Genomic DNA, 20,167 nt, shown 5'->3' with positions numbered 1-20,167 from the left:
GTTTTCCAGAGTTTTATATAAACAGGTTCATACAGTATGTACTTTCTGGGGGGATCTGGCTTCTTTCACTCAGCATAAGTAGCCTACGATCCATCCACACTTTTGAGCATGCCCACAGTTCATTCCTTTTGATTGCTGAGTAGGACTTCGCTGTACGATTGCAACACTGTGCCTATCCCTTCACCTGCTGATGGACATTTGGGTTGTTTCTTGTTTTGGGCTATTCTAAAGCTGCAATGACCTTCATATACCAGTCTTTCTAAGGATCTAGGCTTTCTTTTCTCTTGTGGAAATGCCTAGAAGTGAAATCGTTGGTCACATGACAGGTTCATGTTTAACTTTTTAAGAAACTGTCAAACTGCTTGCTAAAGTCATATGTTTTATATCCTGACCATTAGTATTTAACAATTTGTCGATTTTGAACTAATCTCTTCATCAGTGGGAAAATTCATTCTAACCAGTTTCTAAGAGACTACAAAGCAAGCCTACCGCTGTCTGTAAAACTGTGCCCCGATCCCCAGCCAGAGAGCCCTTACTAAAAACCGCTGCGGTGAAAGGAGCACTGGGCTTTCACCAGAAGGAAACAAGGCAGGGGTTCCTGCGAGGAAGCAGCTTCGCTCACCTCTCACCAGGGAACAGCCTGCCCTTCTGGTCTGAGGCACCACATGGGGAACAGCCCACCTCGGCAAAAACTGGACACTGGGTTTTAAGCAGCAAAGCCGTCTGAAACACAAAATCATCATCACGCCTTAAAGTGCTTACTGTCAGTTATCTGGGGGGTGCCAGAGCCAAGCTGAGAACTCGCACTTCAACCATCTTTCTGCAGTCCTAGTCTGCCCTCTTTCACTAAGAAGTGCTTTGCCACTTAGACCACGTAACATCAGTTTACTCAGCGCTGGAATGGAACATGCTGATGTTGGGTACCAATAGCCAGCAGGGACTCAGACGAAATATCATGGTAGGATCTCAGTAGCCTTTAGGTCAGCATTTTTACAGCTGACCAGCAACGAATACTTGCGAAAAGATTGCAGTAAGAAATTAGTCAAACAAATAAAATATTTTCCCTTAATATTTCAGTTCATTACTTTTATGACACTGTTTCTTCATTCCACCATTATTTCCCGTGGCTTCTGAGGGTCATGACTCTAGTGGTTCTGCCTTCAGGGAACGCATGCGGCCGCAACGTGAGGTGGGCCGGCCGGAGGGCAGTTCACTCTGGCGCACCAGGGGTCGTACCTGACTGGTATAGAGAACCAGCTGCACCAGCTGAGGCATCAGGGCATCGGCCATGGTCAGAGTCTGCAAATTCGGATGCATCAGGGAGGTCAGCAACACTGGAAGAAGGTGCCCAAGCATAGTAGCCTTAGTGACTTGTTCCAAGCCTTTTAACCTACAAGAAGTTTAAGAAAACACACAGGTTAAGCAATTCCTAATCATGTGAAAAAGCAACTAACATCATCTTTATCTGACAAAATCTCTTAAACTGCATTTTCTTGAACTACTGAAGCACTTAAAATTAAGAGCAATTCAATCCACAAATTTCCCATGTTCTACCACTGAGGGAGGAAACAGAAATCTCAGATTTCATCTTCAACCTGATTTTGCAAAGAAGAAGAAGAAAAAGATTGCATGGTGCATTTTGCTGCACCTTTGAAGCCTTTATAAACGGACCCTCTACGTAGGTAAGCGGCCCCGCGAGGTGGTTACTGTCTGCCAAGCTCCCTCAGCCCTGGGGCTGCCCCAAGTCTCTGCCGGTGAGACAAGGAGCGGCCGCAGCACCAGTCCCCCTGCCTTCGGGAGTAATGCCCAGTTCCGGCCTGGAGAAACTGGCTCACGGGGGATACAGAGGCAGGCACGTTTTCCGTTCATCCTTAAAATCACATCCCCCTTCAGTTTTATTGAGATCTAACACTGAATAAATGTAAAGTGAACAATGTAACGACTTGACATATGCATATACAGGGTCCGGCAGAACTAACACTGCTTGAGTGTGGTGGGTAGGGTGATATGGGTGTAGTAATTTATAGTTTTAATTTGAACATTTCACCTACAATGTCATATGGTGTGCCTGGGTATGACACTGTTATGTTACAGAATTACATGCACATGATTTTGTAATCAAAGATTTTGTAACAAAAAGGCGGTGTTATTTGTGCCAGACGCTTTGTTGTGAAATGATTACCCACTCACATTCTTAATATCCTAATCTTCAGCTAGGAGAATTAATGTATGTGACTCGCCCAGAGAAAGACGTGGGTTAGGTAAGTTCTCTAAGAGCATCCAGAATATTGGGACTGGAACCGGAAGCAGAACTCAGGCCTCCCAGGCTCTCGGGCTGCACCTCCCCCCGGCGCAGAGCTGTGCCACGGGCCAGCAGTGGCCCCTACAAGCCTTAACAAGCCCAAGTGCAGCTCCTATCTGGATTACATTGCTCTCAGTTCCAACCTGCCCACCTACTCCCAGGGCGAGGCCAGGAAACGGGGACATGAGGAGAGACAGGTTACTGGAGAAAAAGTTACACTGTAGGACTGTTCTAGAACAACATCTTTAACATTAAAATCATCAACACAAGCGGCATGTTTAGTCAATCTCTACCAGCAAACCACAGGAGAAATTTAATGGGGAGAACCAAGAAAGAGTTTTATTACTGGGAATGAGAAGTTTACCCTCTATATAGGTCACTCCTACGTCTGCAGAAGTAAAACAAGAGTAAAATCTTGAGATACCATGTTGACATTGTCTTTTGCACAGCAGTTAACTGTCTGTCTCCCTAAATCACTGCAGCCTCCCCAACAAACTCACCACGAGAAAGCTAAGTGCCCGTGGTGCCGAACGGGCGAGCCGAAGCAAAGGCCCGCTTGGGACTAATGCTGGTAGAAGACCCAAAGGTCAGGGATGCTGCTGCCCCCCTCAACCTTGCCACCCTGAATCCACAACTGTTAGCCCCGTCATATCTAAAAGCCCCACTGGAGTTCAACTGCACTTGCACACTGCCATTTCAGCCTATTCTCATAAAACTCCGTCTGTAGTAACTGAACATCTGATGCTCCGTTCTAAAAGATTTCTCTTTCATAAGCAAGTTCTTCCCGAAGGGCAGCAGGTCACACTTCCCAATCCATGCCCTCACCTCAGCTCGCGGTCGGGTATGTCACTGTTTATGAGGGCAGTCGTGACCTGTTGTAGCATTTCCAACACTTCGTCACATCCAGTTAGGATCTGGGTGGCAAGAGCCAAAACACTGACCTTTAGCTCCTAGGTAGAAAGTATCATAATGTTATTTGTAAGCTTTGTGATGATTATACACTCACAATGACAACATGAAATGACGTATTTTATGATGCATTTCCAAATTAAATAATGTGGTAGCCAGAATAAGCCCAAAGCAGTAAGTTCCGCTAGGATGGCAAGTAGCAATTTGATTTGGGAGGCTAAGGTCGGGAGTGCTGACAGAAATACGCAGTATTTCCCGGGAGCACAGCAAGTCCCCAGGAGAAAAGGCATTTCTCCCATCCCCTCCAGCACAAGGGCGCTCCCGGTGGCCAGCCCGGAAACTGTCCAGGTGGAAGGTTGCCTTGGGTGGTATGAGGGTAGCTAAAGAGAAAAACAGAACAGTAAAAGGCGCATGTAGAGGCGGTGAATAAAATGAGACAAAAACACAACATCCTAAAACAGTACAAGTGACCTTTTCACTTAATGTTTTAAACCAGTACACTTGAAAACAGGCAAGTTAAAAATTCAATTAAAGTGGCAGGCAGTTACAGGCTATTAAACATTGAAAATAACTATTAGAGAGTTCATGGGAGCACAAATACTAAATAATGTAAGAAATGCTAGTTCAGATCATAGAAATGTTTAGTTTACAAGTATTTTCTATTAAGAAATATAACCAAACTCACTCTTTCGGTAAAATCTGTGGTGGTTTTCCCCCCAGAAACACTGGACAACCCCGTTTATTCTGCCTTTAGCAAGAGCTGTTTCTTTCCAGAGGTTAATTAAGCATTTATAAACATGAGCCTTCCAAATAGAAAACACTGGTGTTCATGGCTGGAATTTTCTGGGGTTTCTTTCTTTCCTTTCCTTTTTTTGGGGGGGGGGGGGTATTACTAAGAGAAAGGGAACCCTGAATTGCCCAGACAAGATAAATCACGGTGTAAGTGGTACTGATCATCTGAGCCATCACCCGCTGACTGCACACCTGGTGGGAGCACAGGGCCACGCACTGTATTGCCTCGTCTCTAATGCTCACGGCAACCTTGCAACAGCCGTGTTACTGTCCCTTTTTACTGATTAGGAAACTAAGGCAAGAGAAGGCGATAAATAGTAGCAGCAATTTAAATGATTAATTCATGCAATTTCTTTCGCCTGTTTACAAACTGATTACATAATGAATAAACTCATAATTATGAACTAGCACATGTATGATTTACATAGTTTTGTATACATGCATCAAGGCACAAGAAAAGGGCAAAGTGTAATGGATTTTATCTGTAACTATGGCTTTCTTGCTTAATTTTTCAGTGTGTTTTGCTCAACACTGTAGGGAAGAAACAAGCTTTTACTGATTTTTCGAATTCTCCCAAAGATGAAATTCTGAAGAACAATGCAAACAATAGCCTTAAGCATCTGTCAAAATTATAACAAATGATGCTATAAAAATCTCTGTATTGCTATAAATTTCCATGTAGGAACAAATTATTGAGTTTACATAAACTCTAACTTAAAAATAATTACAGGGAATGAAATGAACTATAGGTTTAGAAATTATTCAACATAAAGATTGTGAGAAAATTAGCATCTTTTTAAAGTTATTTGAATCAAGAGAACATAATAAATCAGCCAAAATGCCAAAGTTATTTAAATTGTTAGGCTCCTGGATTTATTTATATATTCCTATATAAATAAAACTTTCAGGTGCATATGAGATCACTTGTAAGCGCCGTATTTTATAGTTCTTTAAAAAACATGAAAATAAACAAAGGCACGAAAAGATCGACAGGAGCACATGGATGACACATTATGGGAGTGTCACAGACATGGCAACCACTGTGTGATGACGTAAAAATCTATGAAATGAGTGGCCTAGTATTACCTCTTACAAAAATATAAGCCACATGGTGAAATCCGACATCATAATAGACAGAAATTTATCCCATTAAGCTGCGCTTTACACGCTGGGTAGAAAGCATCGTTAGAATAAAGCTTGGTGTTTACCTGTACCTTCAATGTCTCTCCCTGCAAGGAGTTGTCACTGTCATCATTCTCGTCGGGTTTAATCAGAATAGTATTACTGAGAAGGTGGTTCTGAACTGCCATCAGATAGCGCAGGCAGGAGGATGCAGCCTTCAACACAAACAAGGGCATTTAAATGATCTAGGTCCTACTGAAACAAGGGATCATGTGATCCTCGTGTTTTTAAAAGGTTTTGACAAGGGAAGCAAAAGAGAAAGTACAGAAAACAGACCAAGTTAGTTTCTTAGGTGATTTATTTGCACTTGGCTTTTGATACAGACTTTGACACGGTTACCATGACCCTCTGCCCTCTGCTACATAATCCTCACTGATCATTCAGACACTTACTTGAATTTTTGCCTCTTACTAATTTTCGTCCCCACCCTCCTTCCCATCACATGTGTCTCCATTAGAGAAGACTACAGAAATTCTTAAAAGAATCTTTGGTTCTTATCAGTCTCTGTAAAACACTGATAGTTTAGAAAACAATGCTAAACTTCAAATTAACAAGAGAAGAAATCTTCACTGTTTTAAACAAAAAAAAATCCAAATTCAGACAAATAATTTATTGCAACAAGACACTTAAAGCATGAGCCATCTTTGGAGAAAGTATTTCGAATGGATTTGCCTAGTTCTACATTTCTAGGACAAGCACAGGCACCCACGGACCTTCACCAGGTAAGTCTGTCCTTGTAAAGTGTGCGCGCGCGCACCTTGACACAATAGAATGAAAACAGGAGCGCTGGGTTCAATTTTACTTTCAACAAACACATTTTTACTGAGATCTGGTCAGGATGGCAGAGCAGATGGACGCTGCAGTCGCCTCCTCCCATACATTAAAATTACAACTAAATTATGGAACAATTGACCTGGATAAATACATTTTTACTTACAGGCACGGTTGAAAGGAGTTTTTGAAAATCATCTTTAGAAACAGTTTGGCACTTGGTGATTAAGATACAGGATTCTCGTACAACAATCTTCAGAATGTAGTGTAAAAGTTCATCATTTAGTCTTTAAATGCAGGAAAAATGTAACAATAAGATACTGATGGTTTAATAATAAAAGATAAAATGTTATACAACTGTATAAGATGATAAACAGAAGATATAAAGTTCATTGGTTCTGGAAGCAAATCACCTTAGTAATGATGCTGACAACTGGTTCTGTTATCTAAATCAGACTTAATGGAAACAAAATGGGACCCAAGCACTTAGTCCAAATGCTTTATGAACAGCAAGGAAAACCAGTGCCTTTTCCCCCTCGCCAGCTCTAACCGCACCCTCCCCCTCCGTCACGAAGCACGTGGACGGCGCCCTCCATCGAGCGTTCTGAAATAAGCTCCATCTGTCATTTCCGCCACGGACCCTTCCCTAGGCCTCGGTTTCTCTACTGATTAAACTGAAACGTGTCAGACGTACTGTCTTTCAAGTGGTCCATGGTTTAAACTTAATATGCTAACTATATTAGATATTCCGGGAGACTAAGGTTGATCATATCCAACTACACACTGATTACTGAGGGAAACCCGGAGGAAGAGTGACTGAGAGAGCTGGTGTCACCTGTAATGGTCGTCGTCCTCACTGCCAAACCGGTTGTTTTGAAGCTGCTCTGCTAAGTTGGTCAGGATCACATCCCGCAGCTGGGAGAGGCCACTGTTTCTCTCTCCTACGCAGAACAAAGCTCCATCAACAACCCTGGTAATTACACTTTGGAAAGAGATGCTATCGAAGAAAGTTTTTAAACAAGCGGACTGTCGGCAATGCAGCGCCGGGCAGCGGCGGCGGCCACACACAGCAACAGCGAGCCCCGCTGTGCCCCCGCCCGGCCTTCCTCAGCCCGGGCGTCCTGCCTGAGGTGCGGTGGCCCTGCACACGTCATAGAGTGTGAGCTCCAACTCTTTGGCATGGCGAACTGTTACTGTTTCGCTTTAGTCTAACTGTAAAGCTGCATTTCCATGTGTGGGAAAACTGGCTTGGAAACCCCCAAGAAATCATCACCGTCAATGTTCATTAAATAGCTAAACAAGGAACAGAAGGCTGAGCGGTGGAGACAGAAAGGTTTATAAAGCTTGGAGATATATGTATATACAAAACATGGGTTTTGCTTTCTTCTGGCTGAAGTGCTGGCATTATGCGCACATACGTTTTGAAAATTAATGCTCATAGATATGAAGGAAAAAATCTATTATCCTGAATGTCCAGTTGTTTCCTTAGGGGAAAAAGAAATGGTAGTTCAAGGACAATTAAAGGGTAGTTCTTACCTTCAGTTAAGACCAGCTTAAGTAAGTTATTGATTTCAGTTTCACCTGGGTATAAGATATTCAAACCAGAGCTGAAATGACAGAAAAGTAAAAAAGCTTTTAGACAAATGTTCTAGGAAATCCAAACTCCACTTAAATGTTTATTTTTATTGAAGGTGCCAGTTTGGTCACATAAAACTCTGAGGTAAGTCTCATCACTAAAAAGGCGGTTGCACCTGCATTCACTGTGTGGTCAAGCCCGCCCACAGTTTGTTTCCCTCCACGTGTCCTGCCTGTAAGTCACCACAATGGCGACTCGCCTGAGGCCAGAAGCAGAACTCGTTCACGAGAGCTGAGTGCTAAAATCATCAATGGTGTCAAGCCAGCTATATATGGAGACTGTGCCAAAAAATCATTTGAGAAGGGGATTTTCTGATTCTCAGCTCTTCCAAAGGGGCAGAAAGAATAGTATTGCAAATAGTGCCAGAATTTTTCTTCCTTTCATTTTTTATGAGATCTAACGTGCAGTGAAGCACACATGTGTAAAGTGTATAATTTGGTAAGTTTTGACAGCTGTACATACCCATGAGGAGTCACCAACAAGACGGTGAACATGCTCACGAGCCCCAGGAGCTGCCTCGCAGCACTAGGCACACATTTTTGATTTGATGGTCTCAACAGGAAGAGACCAACAGCATAAGCTGTTGTGGAAGCCAAGAACTCGCCCTCCCTCTCCGCCCACCGGTCGTCCGGCACTTCCAGACCCAGCACTCCGTTCTCTCTTGGTCACTACATTATACTTGTTCACATTAAGGCTATATTGATATTCCTGGACAAAAGTTCACTGCACTCAGAGTGTGTGTGTGTGTGTGCGTGTGTGTAGACAGATGATAGATAGAATGACAATAGAAAATGGTCCACAAGTTCTGCCCTCTTGCCTAACAAGGTATTAAGTAGATTTTGGAAGGTTAACATTGTCGAGCACTTACTCTGCATTGGGCCTTACCTTACTAAAATCTCACAAACCTGTAAAGTGGGTACTATTTCTATGCCCATTTTATAGCTGAGGAAATGGAAGACTCATAGTCATAGCTAGTAAATGGCAGAGCAAAGACTAGAACCCAGGTCTGCCTGAGGCCAAAGCTGGCTTCTTAACCCTCTTGCCAGATTCTCCCAAATGACATAAACATCTGCTTATAAACCAACAAAATATATACTTTAAGGCTGTTTTTGTCTTTTTTTTTTTAAAGGATCCGGTGAGGATCTTAGGTACAGAGTGGGAAGGGGAATGCAGGAACACGGATGGCTTCGGCCCCCGGGAGTGGGGCCGCAAGCCCTGTCCGGCGGCAGGGTCCTCTGTGCAGGAGGCCCTGGCTGGGGCGGGCTGGGGAAGAGGCACCTCGGCCCCCGCGGGCGCGGGGAGGATCAGGAGGCAGCACTCGGAGGAGAGCACCGTGACAATCACTTACTGATTACCTGATGGCCAGGCAGACTTCCTTCTGAATCTCAGGGCAAATCTGGTCTTTCGGTGCCATCAGCAGCTGCCAAAGAAGCAATCCCGACCGTCGAATGATGTCTCGGTTCCTTTCAGTTTGTGGGCTGAAGAAAAATTTAAACACCACCTACAGAGACATAAAGGGTACATCTAAAAACGTGAATTCTACTGGGGATAACATTATCCCTCTCAAGAAAGAACACGCAGATATTCTTATGAATACATTTTAACCACAGTCTCTTCGATTGTGTAATGGTATAATTACAGTAAATACTTTACATACATTAATTACAAGGAACTACATATAGCAACACTCCATTAACTGCTGTGCCACGAATATGATCATTCTAATGGTAGGCCTAGAATGGGGTAAGCTGCAACACAGGAATGTTATTACATTTTCTTCTGGTAGAAATTAGCTGCTGAAGCCAAGCTTTGTGTTCCCTTTTCTATATCACCTTATTTACCTCAAAACAGAGTTATTTACCTGAAAGACAACAAGAATGCAGCGTATAATACAGGTATCTCCATTAACCATGGCCTTCTCCATAATATCACAAATACTGCTAAGGTGGTGCGCTTCGATCGGATGCTGCTTGCCCAAGACACTTGTGATCGGAAGGTTTGGGTTGGTGGCAAGAAGATTGAGTTGGTGTATGCACATCGCACCAACGTGGTGCAATAACTGGTTTATAACCTCATTTGTGGTTATAGCCTCTTCTGGAAAACAGAAAGGAAACTCAGTGAGGAAAGACACATCCATGGGCAGTCCCCAAGGAACAGCCTTTTGCCTTACGGACGGTGCATACACGCACTAGGAGAGAGCATCTGGGCTCCCAGCCCTTCTGCTGCTGCTAAAGAACCCTTCCCCCTGCCCCTGAGGGCTGATGTGAAAGCACCCGGGAATTTCCGTGTTTTTTATCATAAGTAGCTACCACCATGGAGCCCTTTCTGTATGCTTGACAATCGGCTAAATGCTACGCAGGCTTTACCTTAAAACATCATCATACACTTAGACGATTTTAGCTCAGTTTTGTAGAGGAGTAAATAAAGACTCAGAGAAGTAACGCAGCTACCGAGTGGTAAAGCTGGGACTTAAATTCAGGCCATCTTGGCTCAGAGCACATGCCAGTAATCATTCCAGTACAAGCTCTCCATCTTCTCTGGCTCCTCTATGGGAGAACCCACCCCCCTCCCGGGTCCAGGAATACCTCCTCCCACAATACCTCCACATTTTTATCTCCTTTAGTCACCACGGCCTAAAGAGCCACCAGCCCAACCTCGTGAGGGTTGACAAGCATCCTCTTACGTAATAACCAATGCCTCATGGATGGTTACAGGAATTCAGGAATGGAGGTAAAAATCTAAATAGGCCAAGTACGCACACACAAGAAGTTTGCTTTTTTCCCCTAAAACAGCTGAAATGAACTGCCTAAAAAACAAACAAACAAAAAAAAAAAAAAAAGAGGAAAGCAGGTCATCTTGGAGAAGCAGGCCCCGATGGAGGAACTCTGGAGCTGCAAACGGATTGTGGGCACTTGGAACTACGAGAAAAGGACTCAAGGAAACAGAAGAGAAGGCAAACTTTGCCGAAACCAAAATTTTTGGTTGTGTGATAATCCTAGGACCAGGCTGGGTCTCACTAATCCTGTACCTTTTGAGTCCCTGATCTTACACCAGGACAATTCAGGTTCATATTATTCACTTTCACTAAAGACTTTTTGAAAGTTAGCTTTGGGACCTACCCAAATAAAGGAGGTCTCTGATTTTTATTCTGAGTTGGGTGGGAAGCCAGTGGAGCTGTGTGAGCAGAGGAGTGTTAGATCTGACTACCTAAGGTTGCCAAAGACTCTGGCTGTCACGTGGAGATGCAAGCAGAGGACGGCAACTGCAGGGGCAGTGGGAAGACCAGCGAGGAGGCTATTACGATAATTCGGGAGAAGACAACGACGGCCTAGACTAGAGTTGCAGCAGCATAGGAAATGGGAAATGGCTAGAGTCGGGAGGTATTTTGAAAGTGGGAGGCGACGGGATTCTCTGATTTCTGTTTGGGTGTGAGCTGTGGGAGAGTGACAGTCATAGGTAACTCCAACGTTTTTGGTGTAAGCAATGAAAGAACAGTGATGCTATCCTGGAACGTGGGGGATTCACTAGGTATAGATTTGGACATGGGGAGAAATAGGGAGTTAGTTGTTGACATGTTAAGTTGAGGATGCCTATTAAATAAAAAATATAGCCCTGGCTGGTGTAGCTCAGTGGATTGAGCGCGGGCTGCGAACCAAAGCATCGCAGGTTCAATTCCCAGTCAGGGCACATGCCTGGGTTGCAGGCCACGGCCCCCAGCAACTGCACATTGATGTTTCTCTCTCTCTTTCTCCCTCCCTTCCCTCTCTAAAAATAAATAAATAAAATCTTTAAAAAAAAGAAAAATAAGTCTGCTAACAAAAATAAAAAAAAAATATATATATACACACAAGTGGAGGTGAATACATAGTCTGGAGTTCAGGCAAGAGGCTTGTAGATAATAATTAGGGAGTCACTAATATGAGGTTGGCTTTTTCTTTTTGCCTTTTTAAAACAGTTTTATCAAGATATAATTTATATACCATAAAATTTACTCATTTTGAGTACACAACTCAATGACTTCCAGTAAATTTACACAATACCAAAGTCAGGAACCAAAGCAGAGAAACGACCACTGACCCTATAAAAATTAAAGGGAATACTATGAGCAACTTCATGCCAACAAATAAGAAAAGTCAGATGAAATGCACGAATCTCTAAAAAGACACAAATTACCAAAACTAACTCAAGGAGAAATAATAATAATAAAAAAACAACCCCGAATAGCACAGCCTCCAAGTCTCACTTCCCCACTGATATTTCCTCATTACGGCGGCGACTCACACACGTCTACAAGTTCTCTGATGCTCCTCCTTCCAGGAGCCGAGCCTAACTCTCCTCCCCACAAGGGCGGGCTCAATAACCTGCTTCTACCGGAGCACGGACATGGGAAAGTGGTAACTGTGCCGTGAAGACAGTGGTGTTCAAACCAAGCGGTCAGTTCTGACATCACCAGTACCAAGTCATGCCGACATCATGTACCTGTGACAAACGATGCAAAGGGAAAAGCACTTCATCTCCGCAGGGGTCTTCCCCAAAATCTCTAACTTCGGTTTAAAGTGAGAAAACAACAGATGACCTCAAAGTGAGGGACGCTCTACAAAACACCTCATCAGCACTCCTCCCAAGTGGCTTGTTCTCTCGTGCAGACAGGACACCATACCTCTCTCCACCACACCCAACCACCTCAGGTCTGCTGCTGGCCACCGCAATGGCTTTTTCCTTTCAGTCACCAGCTCTTCAAACCCAACATCTCCAATTGGTTCTTTTTTAAACAAATAATGTTTTTACTGAAGTTCCCTACTTATTCAATCATAGTCATCATACTTTCCTTTAACCTTTTAATGTGGTATCCTTCAGTTCTCTGGAGGGATTTCCAAAGGATGCTTTAAATTCTTCATCTCCTAAGTCCAACATCTGAGTTTTGTCTGCAGCGTGTAGCTACCGATTTCTCTGCTCAGTTAGTTTTCTTAACATATTGCTTCTATCTCAACTTTTTGCTTTCTTTCATTTGTTGATTTTTATTATTCTTGTTTGTATTTTTAAGCCTGGCTTCCTTGGGGTTACCCCCTCAGTCAGAGGTTGGGGTCTCATGCCTGCAGCTAGTGGGACTTCCACCCCGGGAGGCTCTGCGTGTTCTGGGGGAGCACACCCTGGTTCCGGCAGTTTACACTCTGCCCCAGCTTTCACTCTCAGCTGCTCCTCTTCTCACCTCCGCAGGCTCACGCTCAGCCAGGCCTGTGTGAACAGTGTGGCCCTCCTCAGGCTTCTGTGGACAGCTTCCCTAGGTTCTCCGCAGCTTTCTTACTCCCCAGATCTCCCCAGTAAACTTCTGGCTGGCCTGCTCGTTCACTGCTTGCTCTGACCAGAACGATGGACCTCAGTCTAACAAAGCCACTGGTATTCTCTTTGCCACCAAGACTACCACCGATACTGATGGTGCTGCCGGGCATGAGGGTTTTCCACACTCTGCTCCAAATCAAGTCAGCCCGCTCTGGCAGCCAAGATGCTGGTTTACAGAACCTGCCCCAGCTTGGTGGAATTACTACACTGACGGAGCTGGAGGTAGGAGAAAGGAGCACCCCCAGCTAAGAACACCACGACGTCCACTGTTCTAAACCAAAGTTCAGTGTTTTTTATAAATACCCGCTTCTCAATTTGGTATATGCCTTTTGTCAATTTCCAGTGCCTAGAAAAATAGTTGTTTTTGAGATTCTGCCAGTTTTAGCATTGTTTTATGGGGATAGAATTTGCTGAGCTACTCACTTCTCCATACCACTATAGCTGACTTTGATGCCATGGGATTTTAAGTTAATATTAACTTAATATTGTTTTTTGGCAGTGACAACCACCCCATGACAACATGCCTCCCACTAAGAACCTCCTTCATCTGTCTCCAAAAGAGAAGAAGAAACACAAGAAGAGGCCCCTGGTGCAGGGCCCCAAGTCCTACCTCACGGATGGGAAGTGCCCAGGACGCTAGAACACCACCACTGCCTGCAGCCCCGCCAGACGGCAGCTTGTGTGCTGGCCGCCCGCCCCCTGCCAGTCTACGGGAGGAGCAGCAGCGCCGACAGAGGCTGCTCCTTCCGAAGGAAGCAGCACTCAGAGTCCCCAAATCAAGATGAGTGGGGAACCGTCCCAATAAACACATTGTGAATACAATAAAATATTAACTAAATATTAACAATCTTAATATTTATACTGAGAAATATAAAGATCCTTTATTGGTAAATCTACCCCATTATAAGTTTGTGGATAAATAAATGTCAATGTGAAACATGATAGCAACATATAATCCCATGCCGAGTACAAGAATTAATTTTTGTACAAAGATCTGACAATTACAGAAGAAACGTAATTTTCCTGTTATTAAATAAAAGTCTATGGACCTCCACAAAAGCTCTACTTATTTATACACTATTTCCTTAGTCATAAACCAATCAGACAACATGGGTTTCAGGTTTCTAAGTTCGCAAAGGGAAGGCTGTTGACCCATGCTGCTGCCTGGGCCACGCCCCACTGACTCGTGCCGTGCCGTGCCGCAGCCCTCTCCGCTGTGTCCTGGGGGAAAGCTTCCCCTGGAAGGCCGAGCGCACCTCACCTTTGGGCTCCGTGATGATATGGCTGACTCCGAGCCTCTGGCAGACGTAATGGAAGGCCTGGTTCCCAGGATTGCACCACTGATCGATGTAGTCGTTCGAGCAGGTCCACAGCATGTTGTTCACCGTGTCGTAACAGGCACCTGCAAGAAGAGCGTCTTTATCCAGCTGCCATGTCGTCATCTGCCTGTGCACATGGTTCTCGCCAGCACTGCCACAGAACGGAAAAGCAAGGACCCCCCATGGCGACAATCCGCACCCTGCTCCCGTACATTTCCTCGGCAAAGCGTTAGGCTGAGGTTGAGCAAAAAGGCAGCTCTGAGTCTCTGTTCTGCTTAACTCCTCTGTGCGCGTGGGATAAGTCTCAAGGAAGAGATAGCTCTCAGTGACTGACTCCTACATGACCTTTTTAATTCCATAAAAGATTCAAGTGGCTTACATTAAAAACCCAGGTGCAATAGGACTAATTAACATAACACCCAAAAAAAGTCTTAGCAATGGAGCCAAAAAAAGGTAAGATATGAGCTTCCTAGGAGACACAGTGCTCATTTCTTGACAATAAGAAGCATACCAATTCCTCACAGGAAATAAATCTTTGAAGAATTTCAAATTTTGACCTTTGAAGGATTTGTGACAGGCATCATCAGACAACCTAATGGGCAGTGTGCAGAGGAATCTATGCAGAGGAATTTCACATGGCAATTTCTTACATTAATCCTCAAGATTATACAGTAGTACAAAATTTTTTTTTTCTTTCAGGGAAACTAGAACACCACAGAGAATTGGCAAGATTTTTTTTGAGAGCAACTGCTGAAACACTGACTTCCCCGAAGAAATGTGGGCATCTACTTCTTACCTAATGCCGGCACCAGAGCGCCACGCCCCAGGGAGCTTCCCGCAGCGTCTAGGAGATCAGCACGGCTTGTGAACTGACCGTCCGAAACGTTATACACCAAGCTGGAGGCTAGGACTTTGGGAACAAACATTAGGCTGTTTAATAAGCCTTAAAGCGATTGTCAGTCTACTTTTTAAAAAGTTTCAGCTTTAGGCTCTTAACAAGACTTTCATAAAAACCACGTATTTTTCTGTTGTCTACCGATGGTAACAATGAGGAGACAGAACACACACATAAGACCACAAAAAGAAAACTCACAGATATCTTTCCAAATAGTGAGCCATATTTTTTAAGTGTTTTTTAAATGGAAACTTTTGCATAAAGGTTTTTTTAATATGGATTATCAAAAGGGTAACTGTAAAAGGCGTTGTTATCATTAACTACACAAGGTAACAAACACTTTACACACAGTGGGTGCTCAGCAAAGGTTAGTAGACACACGGCACAGTCCAAGCAGTGGCTCTACAACTTGGAAACACTTTGGCCTTTGCCCTTAACACAGGATAGTGCCGTGATGACAAGCATGGTTCCTAGGAGTCTGGGTTTGAGTCCCAGCTCTACCTCTTCTGTGTGACCCTGGGAAATTTACTGAACCTCTCAGTTTACTCATGTGTAAACCAGAGATAATAAAAGTAAGTGCCAGCCTCACACAGTTCTCGTGAAGACTAAACAAGTTAAAATGTGTCCAGGATCCACACCAGCTCGTATGTACCAGCTGCTATAATTGATATTCTTTCCTCCCCCACTTTTAAACATAAAATTTGAGCACTGTGCCACTCGAGCTTGTTTTTCTTATTCCTGTCACCCTGGAGATCCAGATCCTCATCACGCCTGACGTGAGCTATAATCTGAACTGTACTCTTCGTTTCTGCTCTGTTTTCTACTGTTCCATCCTGCGCAGCAACAAAATGATCTTCCCCAAATCTCTTTTTTGTTGTGTCTACCATGCATGTGCCACGTATATGAATAATACCCATTTTTCATGATTTAAACTCAAGATCTCATTTAGTCTCTCCCTTCCACCCCCCACTCCACAGCGACCCCCTCTCTCTGAATCTGCAGCACGAACGCCTGCTCCCCACGGTTCGGGCAGTGGTGCGGCGTTGTGCACCATTCTCCAGCTGTCTCCCACACCGGCACCGTGTTTCCCCGTCAGACTGTGAGCAGGCGCCGCTTCTACTTACTGAGCAGTGCCGCCCCCCACGCCACCCCCTGCCCCGCCGTGATCAATGTGCCATGGGACACAGAAGGGATTTCAGCGTTTATTGATTTGTTGGTCTAAAATAGAATCATGGTGTAAGCTGTATTCTCATGAAGAAAACAGCACAGTAAAGGCCTGCTCCAGTCAAATGGGGTCACTTTCAATTGAGAGAAAAAACCATGCCTAGGAGGCTAAAAAAGGGTTTAATAAGACAAGTAGTCAATAAAAAGACAAATAACCCAATTTAAAAATTGCCAAAGGACTTCAATAGGTATTTCTCAAAAGAAGATATACAAATGGCCAATAAGCACAAGAAGAGATGTTCAGCACCACTAGTCATTAGGGAAATACAAATCGAAACCACAATGAGATACTACTTCATACCCAGTAGGATGGCTATAATTAAAAAAAATAGAAAATAACAAATGTCAGTAGGGATATAGAGAAATCGGAGCCATTTTACATGGCTGATGGGAACGGGAAATAGTGCAGCCCTTTTGGGAAACAGGTTGGCAGTCCCTCCAAAGGGCAGCCTCACAGTTACTGCATGACCTGGAATTCTCCAGGGTACATACCCAAGGGAAATGAAAACATGTCCACACAGAAACCTGTACATGAGTTAGTCAAAACAGCCAAGAAGTACAAACAACCCCAGTGTCAACAAAATGGGAGTATATCCATACAATGGAATATGACTCAGCCATAAAAAGCAATGGAGCAATAATTCATGCCACGACACGGAGGAAGCTCAAACACATCAAGTCCAAGAAAAAGCCAGTGGCAAAAGCACACCTATTGTGTAATTCCATGCATATGAGAAGTCCAGAGGAGCCGAATCCACAGAGACAGACGGCGGGCTGGCGGTTGCCAGGGGACGAGAATGAGGAGGAGACGGGCGCGACGGCTAACGGGTGGGGCTGCTTCTTGGAGTGATGGAATGTGCTAGAATTACACAGTGGTGCTGTCGCCCCACTCTGCGAATGTACTAAAACCACTAAATTTTATGCTTTAAAAGGATGAATTTTATGGTGGTAAGTTATATCTCAATAAAGTTTTTTTTAAAAAAGAGACTCATAATAAATTTACATCATTTACCCAAGGGCTAAGGGGGACATTCTGGTCACATGAACTGCTAGAGAAAACAAGCTGTTGAAAAAAAGTCAAACCTATTTGATTCAAAGGCAAAAGAGTTCTGGAGTTATTATGCATATGTAAATTCCAAACATATGCAACTAGTGGAAACTGGCCTAAAGTTCAAGTTGATCTTAGATCATTTTTTTTAAACTGCTGAGGTCAAATTTATATCTGCAAGCTTAAGCTAGTAGAGTATGACATGCTTTTTAAAAACCTAAATGTGAAATATAATGATTTAATGAAAGTACTATAAACAAATTGTTTTAAGAGGACAGAATATGAAATATTGGGAAATGAAAACAAGTAAACTGATTTTAAAACATTTTAATTTCATGTGCTTAAACAAATTTCAAAGAAAAAAGAACTCCCCCCAAAGTTACCATACATAAAAGGAATAATTTCTTTTGTGTTTTTTTGTCTGTTTGTTTGTTTTTCAAAACACTCTAACTTACCTTATGGTGTATGGTCACCAAAAAATAGTGTGAGATACCATTATCCTTTTATTTGTTTACAAGTGGGAAAACTGAGGCCCAGAGGAGTTAAATGATGAAGAAAGCTAGAAAATGGCAATGCGAAAGAAACATTTTTGATTCTATGTTTTCTCTCATTTAACTATTTCCACTCTGAAGCCAAAAATTGCACTACTTTAATTATTCTAGTATGCCTTCCTCTTCTATAAAAATATATGTATTCATAACATTAATTTTTGCACACATTATTTCGTATTATACATTTTGGTTTAGCGTATATGTCCTAAAACAGAGGCATTTCACATACTGTTTTAATACCTTTGGATTTCTATCACAGTGAGTAGAGTTCTTGCTGTCAATTATGTAACAATACATTATTTCATTTCCTAAAATTTTTATGAACTCATTATTATTTCTAGTAATTTTACAGGGCAATCACTTTCAGAAGTATACTATCATACCATCTATAAAACTTACATTCTAAATGCCTCCTCGCCTGTGACTGTATTGATAAGTTTTTCTGTTGTTATCAAAAAGCTATTGCAAACAACTATTTAAGAGAGTAAGTTTAAAATCATCAACAGAAAAGCCTTAAATTTCAGAGTTGGAGACAAACTGGGAAAAGTGCCCAACATAAAATTCACTTACTTTTTAAAGACGACAAACCACTTGTTCCCCCAAAAAGAGAGCGGGTGGCAGAGCTGCCCGACCCCCCCGGAGGTGGGACCAGCATCACCAAGTATGTGCCGCAGGTGTAAATGGGCGTCTTCCGCAGCATTTTCAGAGGCAGCCCACAGCTGGTGTTTGCTGACAGAAGGAAAGCAAATGGTGAGTGGGGGTATCTGACACACATCACTCTGACCACAGACCCGAGGGTCAGGAGGGGTCCCTAGCTCAGACAAGGACATATACCCAGATTTGGAAAACACAACAAGAAGAGACAGGCCAAGGAGAAAATAACCTTGTGGCTCTCTAGCCTGGCCTCAAGCCCCCTGATGTGTGACAGCTCTCAGAGGTGTTCCCAATAGCCAATGTGCCTGTGTCTCTAAAAATCCCTTCAAAAGGATAAACCCTCACATGGACCAAACCTCAGAATAAAAGAAGAATCTGATGGCTTGTGTTTGCCCAGGAAACGGTGCTCTGACAGAGATCTCTGCATTTTACACGGAGCAAGTTCTTTACAGGTTCAGGACATCACATTCATTCCAAACAGCTTTGAGCATGAAGCCAGCCAGAAATTTCGAACTATAACTAGTTAATAGAAGCTTTCACAATATCTGTCTCAAAATAATTTTATACTTGTATGATTTATGATAACCCATTACATATTTTCTTTATGATAACCCATTACATATTTCCTTTTTTGAGAATCAGTGACATAAACTATCATTAAGAAAATACTTATTTCTGCTCAAGAGGCATAAAATGTATTTTCAGCTCCTTTGCTGGCAGACTTGAAACTGCACAGAGAATTTAAGGATTTTCTATGTTAGTGTAGTGAGGATTGATGATGGCGACAGCATGTCAGTGCTTTGCCTAGGAAGCTGTCAGGGCATAAAATATAACTGCCTAGATGTAAAATCATCTTTAGATGGTTTAGATTAGAAAAATAACACCTGATCTGATATTTGCTTTGAATGCTTGTGCTTCTAAAAAAAAAAAGAAAGAAAAGAAAGAAAGCTCTATTTTTTAAAACTCCAAGCCCCCAACAAGTACATTCTTTGTTCAGGACATAAGTCCAGATGGGTTAAGGTCCCATAGATAAGAAATCCAAAAGGGGTGTGATCGGAAAGTTAGCAATATTGTGAGCATAACATTTTCACCAAGGTGCTTTTAACAGACATACTCATGTTAACATGGTAATAGGTACTAGTTTATCCCAACAAAAAATTTTCCACCCTCTGAATGTTGAATTGTCAAAAATCTCTTGGCCTGTAGTTGGTGAATTTTCATGTAGCACCATCATGTAAAATGAATATACACAGGATGCATCTGTAAGTACGAAGAGATCACACGTCTAGAACACAGATTCCTGTCTTCACGAAATTCTAAATGTGCCCTTGTCTCTGGAGCTCTCCTTCATGTTCTGCTCAGGCTTTGTGGCCCAGGGAGCATTCCCGTAGTATTTATGCTGTTCAGGGTGGGTTCAATTTCCTCCTTTCATCAAGGGACAAACCTAGACGAAACCTTCAGCTTGCCAAGAAAATGTTTATTTAGGTAAAAAGAGCTGTCATCTCAAAGTATTTCCTATTATACAAATTTCCTACAAGCCCAGG

The 20,167-nt window shown here is 43.0% G+C and overlaps 1 protein-coding gene across 7 annotated transcripts in view; it reads right to left on the bottom strand.

Moving 5' to 3' along the window:
- Window positions 1-20,167, bottom strand: part of HECTD4 (HECT domain E3 ubiquitin protein ligase 4) — a 157,120-nt gene that overhangs the window by 76,266 nt on the left and 60,687 nt on the right. For 5 of the 7 annotated variants that reach the window (XM_045844468.1, XM_045844502.1, XM_045844478.1 and 2 more), the window contains exons 9-20: window positions 18,540-18,698; window positions 15,048-15,161; window positions 14,194-14,334; window positions 9,454-9,686; window positions 8,948-9,093; window positions 7,493-7,563; window positions 6,792-6,897; window positions 6,123-6,243; window positions 5,212-5,340; window positions 3,128-3,252; window positions 1,237-1,390; window positions 623-723 (exon numbers count right to left, since the gene is read on the bottom strand). In XM_045844468.1, the coding sequence (XP_045700424.1) occupies window positions 623-723; window positions 1,237-1,390; window positions 3,128-3,252; window positions 5,212-5,340; window positions 6,123-6,243; window positions 6,792-6,897; window positions 7,493-7,563; window positions 8,948-9,093; window positions 9,454-9,686; window positions 14,194-14,334; window positions 15,048-15,161; window positions 18,540-18,698 (1,600 nt within the window). The remainder of the gene's footprint in view (window positions 1-622; window positions 724-1,236; window positions 1,391-3,127; window positions 3,253-5,211; window positions 5,341-6,122; window positions 6,244-6,791; window positions 6,898-7,492; window positions 7,564-8,947; window positions 9,094-9,453; window positions 9,687-14,193; window positions 14,335-15,047; window positions 15,162-18,539; window positions 18,699-20,167) is intronic. The other 2 variants (XM_045844492.1, XM_045844521.1) reach the window with 1 other exon arrangement.

This window comes from Phyllostomus hastatus, unplaced genomic scaffold (genome assembly GCF_019186645.2).
Source record: "Phyllostomus hastatus isolate PE091 unplaced genomic scaffold, TTU_PhHast_1.1 phas_contig_1162, whole genome shotgun sequence".
Classification (NCBI taxonomy): domain Eukaryota; kingdom Metazoa; phylum Chordata; class Mammalia; order Chiroptera; family Phyllostomidae; genus Phyllostomus; species Phyllostomus hastatus.
The sequence above is the reverse complement of the archived record's forward strand: the minus strand, read 5'-3'. Positions and strand labels throughout refer to the sequence as shown.